Source organism: Lygodium microphyllum, chromosome 30 (genome assembly GCF_053477565.2).
Source record: "Lygodium microphyllum isolate KBCC chromosome 30, Lygodium_microphyllum_v1.1.10, whole genome shotgun sequence".
NCBI classification, from domain to species: Eukaryota; Viridiplantae; Streptophyta; class Polypodiopsida; order Schizaeales; family Lygodiaceae; genus Lygodium; species Lygodium microphyllum.
Window position 1 is genome coordinate 11,009,856 of NC_141164.1, and position 7,804 is coordinate 11,017,659.

The 7,804-nt window shown below is 41.4% G+C and overlaps 1 protein-coding gene across 1 annotated transcript; it reads right to left on the bottom strand.

Annotated features, from left to right (window-relative positions):
• Nucleotides 1-1,996: 1,996 nt before the first annotated feature.
• On the bottom strand, nucleotides 1,997-5,728 carry LOC148009551 (hydroxycinnamoyl-CoA:5-hydroxyanthranilate N-hydroxycinnamoyltransferase HHT1-like). The gene is made up of 3 exons (XM_087672671.1): nucleotides 5,342-5,728; nucleotides 4,740-5,198; nucleotides 1,997-3,536 (listed from the first exon to the last, which is right to left on the bottom strand). Exons 1-3 carry the CDS (start codon nucleotides 5,342-5,344, stop codon nucleotides 2,343-2,345), a joined length of 1,656 nt encoding a protein of 551 aa, XP_087528797.1. The 5' UTR covers nucleotides 5,345-5,728; the 3' UTR covers nucleotides 1,997-2,342.
• Between the last annotated feature and the right edge of the window lie 2,076 nt (nucleotides 5,729-7,804).

Here is a 7,804-nt window from a genome sequence, read left to right on the forward strand (position 1 = left end):
ACCTTATCGTGTCTTCTTTGAAAGAGAGTTTGGAGGAAACAATGTTGGGGGAGAAGCAACCAACCAAAATGAAAGCCAATGCAAAGTGGAGGAAGACAAGATGTCACCTCAATTTTTTGTTACATGTGTTCATCCTTGCATGGTACAATTTCATTTGCAGATTGTGCAGAGAAGGAAAAATTTTCGATTGTAGCAACTTTTATTGTGCTAGTATATGAGCCCAAAAGTGTGCTACTATCTACATTAGTAAAATCATCAATATATGTCCCTATAATCATTGGTATTTGTGTCGAACCCTTAGTATATTTACCAACCTATATACCATCACATATGCTAACGTAAAATCCAATGATTATATCAACATCATTTTTTGTCAAAATATCCCTGATCCCTTGTAGTGCTTATCCACATTAAAGACCAATTTGGCAATACCTAAGGGACCATCACTACATCACATTGTAGGCAAGAATCTATGTTTACATACATATTTGCAATGTCCTCGTCAACCTCATGCTAGCAAAACAATGGCTTTTATATATGTATTCCCAATATACTCATCACACTCATGCTAATAAAAATATTTCAATGACAACTTGATTTTCACATCAAGGAGGTGGTTGAAAGAAGATAGCTTACAAATGCTACATAAACATGTGCACCAGTACCATGCAACCATAACAAGAGTTAGAAATAGTTCAAAACATAGATTCTACTACACTCTTCCAAAACCAATCTTCATGGCATTAAACAAAAACTTAAATATAACAAGGTACTCTATGCTAAATATCACATCTAAAGATACCCTTCCACCTTGAGGGTTGTGCATTATTTGATTAAATAATGGGGGTTATACATGTAACAATGTGGAAGCTAGTATGTAAATAAGTAATATTGTTTATACAAAACAATCCATTCTAGCATATCAAAATCGATAGTGATGTTATAATGAAATTTCCAACTAAGTACATGATGTATGGCAAGCACACGAGACACTTGAATACATTCTTTAGTAGATGAGCAATGTTCACATAAAACAATATTGGTGCCAAATACAAAATCCTTAACTCAAAATTCTGGAGAAATTTTTGAAGTAAATTACAAGTACTTAGCACTTTTATAACTAAATATTATATAAGATTGAAGGTATTTTAAGGTTTGTTTTAGACTAGTCAATTCCTCATGTTCAAAATACTCAAAATAAGGCATAAAGAACTCCAGAACCATCTGCTTTTTGAAGCTACTCTAAAATATTTATAATTGCAAACTCCAAGCCTAGCTTGACACGTGTACAAGCTTGCACAACTTGTACTTGGGTTCATATTGAACCCTAAGGCCTCTTCCCCTAAAGGGTTTGGCACCAAGAAAACTAATGTTTTGATACTTCCCACAAAGAGCTTCAAAATTTTGCCATAACACATGCATCCGAGAATTCACAACTTTCATCCAAACTCCACAATGCCTCAAAGCGAATAGGGTCTCTCTTTGACACACAAGAAGGTGAGCCCAATCACAGGAGTGTAGTTTGGGGAGTTGGAAGGACATTACTCAAACTCCCTACAAGAAGTTGTTGTTAGTCTTCTGTCATGAGAATCAAATGATCAATGGGATTTGTTGACGGGCAGATTTTCTATAAAGGGACGTATGAACAAGGTCAACCATTTACTCTCTGACATTGGTTGATAGCACTTTCAAAAGAGGGGCAAGATATGTATGTGTATGTATAAATATATATATATATATATATATATATATATATATATATATATATATATATATATATATATATATATATATATAGAGAGAGAGAGAGAGAGAGAGAGAGAGAGAGAGAGAGAGATTTCTTATTTAAAAAGCATGTCTAGTTTGTTTCATTTTTAGAAAGCATTTCTAGTGCTATTTAGTCTACCTTCAACTCAAAGTTTGGAAGATTTTTTAATCAAATTACATGTAGCCATTTTAACCATTTTAACAACTAAGTCTTCAATAGCTCACGTTTTCTTAAAGTTTCAAAACATTTTTATGGTTTAAATTTATTAATGTTTTCTACATTAAACCTCAGTATTTCGTGAACACTGAAAATATGATGAGGAAGGTCTGGTTTAACAATCTAAATGGAGCATAGGGATTATTTGTGACCTTGAAAAATACGGAAGTGGAAAGCAGGCACCCTGAGAGAGTGCAGAGTTCGCACATATGAATGTGATCTGAGGAAACGGACGGAGACACAGGCTTACTAAGGATGCAATCATTACAAGAGAGTACTTCTGAGGGATGGATGACCTTGAACGTTCCACATACAGTACTAGCAGGGGGGCCATGTCTTCTCATGTGACGGTAGCGTATCAGCAAGCCAAAAAGTCCCCGTCTTCCTCTAGCCTCTGCATTGCGAGAGGATCAAGAGCACAGAACAAGTCGATGCTTCCCTCCCCTAATCTTCCCTGCAGAACTTGCACCTCTGCGCCAAACCGGAACCCCTCCGCCCTCACCGCGCAAGGCTTCGCCCACCCAAAATCAGTCTCATAGACCGAGTACTTTGGCGAGTCCACCACATGAAATAGCCCTCTCCTGTCGAAGTGAGGGATGGCATTTTTCCGGGCCTCTGCCTCCTTGATGTACCTCAGGAAGGACTCCTCTGTTACAGCCTTGATGGCGTCACTGATTTGGCCAGCCACACTGGCTAAGTCAGCTTTGCACAGCTCTCCTGCTTTGGACTTCACCAAGCCACCATCTAAAGAGTTGCCAAAATAGCCCTTGGGGATGCCCAGGAAGCGCTGCCTGCAATTGATAGGTACAAGGAGGAAAACAGGCTGCTCCGGGGGTAGGTCCTTGGCTCTGATGAGGCACTGCCACCAGTGCGCACAGAAAGACTCGAATGTGGTGTAGACCTTGCCTTTGCCATCATTGCTGGCTCTCACCTTCAGCCTCTGAAGGGCCTCCGCACTGAAGGGGAAGATCCGCTGTATTAGGTCAGTGCGAGGGAGCCTGTGCTCTTCCTCCTCATGCTGCTTCTCCACGATGGCAGCCATGTGGTGCTCTCTCTTTACTTCCCGGGCGGGGCCATGATTCTCGAGGGTTTTCTTGTCGAGGTCCAGCTTCTTCTCGTGCTCGTCCTGCATATTGTTATTGATATTGATGATATCATCATCATTATTATTGTTAATATTATTGCAGCATGAGAAGGAAGACAGGAACTTGACGCCACACTCTTCGTAGGTGCTGGCCTTGCGGCCGTTGGGGCCCGTCGGTGAGCTGTAATGGAATCGACCGTTGTTGTTGTTGTTGTTGTTGTGGCGCGTCTTCATGTACATGCTGAGGAGGAGCTCCTCCTCCGCCGCCGGATTCGGGAACAGGGACTCCACGCTCAAGGCGGTCCTCATGTGGCGCGGCGGCAGTGTCATGGGCGCCCCCCGGCAGCTGTCCGCCCAGCACTTCACGAAATCGTAAAACGACTGCGCGTCCGCCACCGCGTGGCTTAGCGAAACGCCCACCGCGATTCCCCCGATCATCGCGCCTCCGCCGCCTTCGAATTTAGTAACCTTTTTTTTTAATGGCATAAAACGACACCACAGAAACACAACCCCACCCCCCAAAAAAAAAAACGAAAATGTTATTTTTAAAAAAAAGAAATACCTTTAAGCTAATATCATCAATTATGGTGATATGTGAGAAACAGGCGGTCCACATTGCACAATATATTCAAAGGATTGTCATAATCCAAATTCTTATAACAAACTCCTTATTGGAATGTTATTGAACATTGGTCACCCATCTCTTTTAAATTTACAGGAATACAATTGGAGAACTTATTAAACGGAAGGTAATCGCAACTCCTTTGTGGCGACTCATTGATAATGCGTAATTAGAAAAAGATTAGCGGCATATTAACGTGTACCCCCTTTCATGAACAAGTACTGATGAATTCTGTTACTCGGCGATTCTTGTACAAAACTCAGCTGCATACATTTGTTATGTAAAGGCGGTTCCTACCTTGGCACATACTGAAAGCTCGTCGACAGAAGATGCTAATCCAGATTCCAGAAAGAATGTAACTATTGGTTCACCAGCTTAGCTTTACTATCATGACAATGCACGATAGATTCTGCACGTATTACCATCCCACTTTTGTCACCAGCTGCGGCCTGGCTCACTAAAGAAAGCGGCTTGCTAGGAGGGGATTACAGCCCCGTCCGCGACATAGCACAAACAGGCGCACAAACATTCCCTATCCCGCGTTTGCTATCTAGGGGGGACGGGGATCGACGGTGTCCAAAGGTGATCATCAAAATAAAGCAGGAGCCATCCGGGTCCTAGCAGGAAGGCATCAATGGCCTGTAATTTGCTTTCCGATCAGATCTTGGCCAGGTCGCACAAGACATTTTAAATCTGTGAAAGATGCCAGAATTTTGAGAAGATCTAGCTTAGGCCTTACGAAGATTTTTCGAATCCATCTTTCACAATGCAATCGTTCCATAGGATGAAGCAATTTGACTTGTCAGGCCTCTCGCCACTGCTTTCTTTGAAAAGGATCAGCCCAACCCTCAGTTCACTTTCCTCAGCGCCACAGGCGGACGACCTAAAACGTTTCAGACCTATTCGACTAGCAAACGCATCACCACTCAAGCAGAAAGGTACCTGCAATCGGTAGGATGGCTCAGGGTGCCCAACGACTAAATAACCAATAGCTCTTAAGTACCGTGGGGGTCGAATGCGAGAAGAGAGAGGCGAGAATTGCAGTTCACCTGGATGGACAAGATGGGCAGGTGAAGGTAATCCGAGCGGAGCAACTCGGTTCTGCGGGCGAGCTTCCAAAAGAGCTTGCAGTGCTGGAAGCCATGGTCGTCCAACTCCTGGAAAGCTTGATTGGCCGCGGTGGCCTCCACGAACTCCACACCTGCGTCGTTGCAGTCCACTTGCAGTCTCTTTTCTGCGTCCTCGTCCAGCGAGAACCTGCCCGCCAGCGGGAAGAACACCACCAGCGTCCTCTCCAAGCTCCTCTTCAGACTCGCCACCACCTCCCCGTAGTCCTCCTCGCACTTGTAGAAGAATATTCTATTTATGTAAGGATACGATCGGCACACCAAATCGCAGCTCGTCAAGAACATCGTATGCCTTTCAGTTGGAGTTGCAGGGTACACCATGCTCGTCTTGTCTATAGAGACCTCCCCGATCTCCTCTTCATGGAAGGAAGTATCCACGCCCTGGTTTACAAGAAACAAAAACGATCGAGTCATCATTGGAAGGTCTACACACAGGGAACGTGCAGGGACTGGAAAAGGAGCATTCAGCAAGGACTCGCATGCACCTATATGGCAAATTCTTACTTATCTGCACATGTACTTACCATTGCGAAGCTGTGGTAGTCCTACAGATAGTGATCAGTGGAGCCGGCAGCTGAGACTAATAAAGACACGGAGGAGAACTGTTGGGCCTGCCAAAATCCTACCAGTTGCGTGCGCGAGAAGAGGAGAGAGTAGGATAGACACAGAGAGAAGGGATTTTGCAAGGCAATTGCATACATATCATGTCAGAGCCGAGAGAGCAGGGCCCGACAGGCAGAAGTTGGAGCAAAGTCGACTTCAACGTGGCCTCTTCTTTCTCTCTCACACTCGCTTTTCTCTCTCTCGGCGCGACAAGAAACTCATGGCAGGAGAGCCTTCACCCTCCCCTCCTCCTGAATCATCATCATCTCTCGCGAGACAGGGCAATTGCGCGCAAATTATGCCATCTAAGACCACAGCTTCCGCCATGTGTACCCGAGAGAAGCCGAAAACTTAAAAGCGGGACCTACCGTCCGACCAATGATCAGCTCTCCCGGACGAGGCATAGATATCGTGAACCCGCGCAACATGTTGCTTGCCCACCTTCTCACGTGGGCTTGCCGTGCCTCCGTTTGTTTGTTAAATACCCTAAGGGGCCAGTGCTCGAAATAAATCTTTTTCTAAAAAGTTAAAAAACCTTCAAGTAGGAACGGCAAGGGGTCTTTTACCAAAATTTAGAGGTATTGATGCAAAAATACACTAAAATTCTCCAAGACTAGTGAATACTAAGTTGTCGCCCCCCAAAGCGGCAAACAAAGTTTGCTCCCTCTTTGTTTCTAATTTTTTTATTACTCTCTCTCTCCCCCGCCCCTTCCCCCAAATTCCCTATGTCTAATTTTCTTTCTCTCTCTCTCTCTTTCTTTACCTTCTATTTTAGTTTTTTTCTCTCCTCTCCCAGGTTTTCTCTCTGTCTCTCCTTTTATTCTCCCCCCTCTCTCCTCTTTTTTCCTTCTCTCTCTCCTCTTTTTTCCTTTTTTTCCTTCTCTCTCTTCATTCTCTTTTAAAATTTTTCCTTTCCTCTCTCTCTCTCTCTCTCTTCTTTTTCATCTTCTTCTTTCACTTTCTTTCCCCCCTCCTCAATCTCTCTTAAAGTATGTAAATTTTATATTTTCCCTATGTATAATTATTTATCTTTATGTTTATACTCTCTCTTCTTCCCCTCTCTCTCTCTCCCCTTTTATTTTTTATTTTTTTCTCTCTCTTCGTCCCCTTTTCTTCTACTCCTATTTTTTCTTTTTTTCTTCTCTCCCTCTCTCTCTTTTAAATTTTATCTTTTATTTCTCTCTCTTCCCCTTCTTTTCTTCTACTCTCTCCCTTCCTCTCTCTCTCAAAAAATATTTAAATTTTAAAAAGACTTCTCTTTTCTCTTTTTTCCCATCTCTTTTCCTCTTTCTTCTCTCTCTCTGCTTTTCTTTTTTCTCCCCCCTCTCTTCTCTTTTCCTTCTCTCTCTCTTTTTTTCCTTTTTTTAATTCTTCTCTCTTTAATTTCTTTTCTTTTCTCTTTCTTTTAAATTTTATTTCCTCTCTATATTCAAACTCTCTCTTCTTCTTCTTCTTTAATCTCTCTCCCCCCTTTTCTTCTCCCCCTCTCTCTCTTAAATTTTATATTTTCTCTCTCTATAATTCTCTTTCTCTCTATTCCCCCTCTCTCTCCCTCCCTCTCCTCTTCTTTCTTTTTTGCTATATATATATATATATATATATATATATATATATATATATATATATATATCCCCTTATTTTTCTTTTCCTCTCTCTTTCTCTTTCTAAGTTGTTTCTCTCGCTCTCTTTTCTCTCTATATATTTTTTCTTCTCTCTCTATTTTTCTCTTTTCTCTCTTTCAAATTATATATTTCCTCTTTGTCTCTCTCTAAGTCGAAAACTATATTAAAAATGTTTAATTAAAAAATATTATTCCATTTTCTGTTTCCCCCCTCTCTTCATCTTTTTATCTTTCTTATTCTTCTTCTTATCCTTTTCCTTCTTCTTCCTCTTTTATTTCCTTCTCCAAGTGTGTGAAAAACTATGTCCAAAACACTTTAAATTTAAAAAACTTGTAAAAATATTTATTTAAAATTTTAATTAAAAATCTAATCTGAGAGAGAGAGAGAGAGAGAGAGAGAACTTAGGCCCTACACATGAGAGAGAGGGGGGGAGGGAGGGGGAGAAGAAAATGTTTGATTTAAAAAAGACTATTCTCTTTCCTTTTTCCTCTCCTCATCTCTCTGTCTTCTTCTTTTCTCTCTCTCTCTCTCTTCTTCTATTTCCCCCTCAAAGTGTGTGAAAAACTATATTCGAAAAACTTAAAATTTAAAAAAACTCATTAAAAATATTTAATTAAAAATTTTAACATAAGAGAGAGAGAGAGAGAAAATATAGCACGTTGTCGTTCTACCATCGCGTCGCCACCGCCATTAGGATTCCCCCCTTTTTTTTAAATGAATTAATTTAAACCCATCACTGTTTTACTAGTGCCGTCAGGATTC

Excerpts from the sequence above, each read along its gene's own strand:
- LOC148009551 (XM_087672671.1), bottom strand. Across the intron at positions 3,537-4,739 it reads TGCCCATCTTGTCCATCCAG|GTTACTAAATTCGAAGGCGG; the intron begins GTGAACTGCAAT and ends TTAAAAAAAAAG.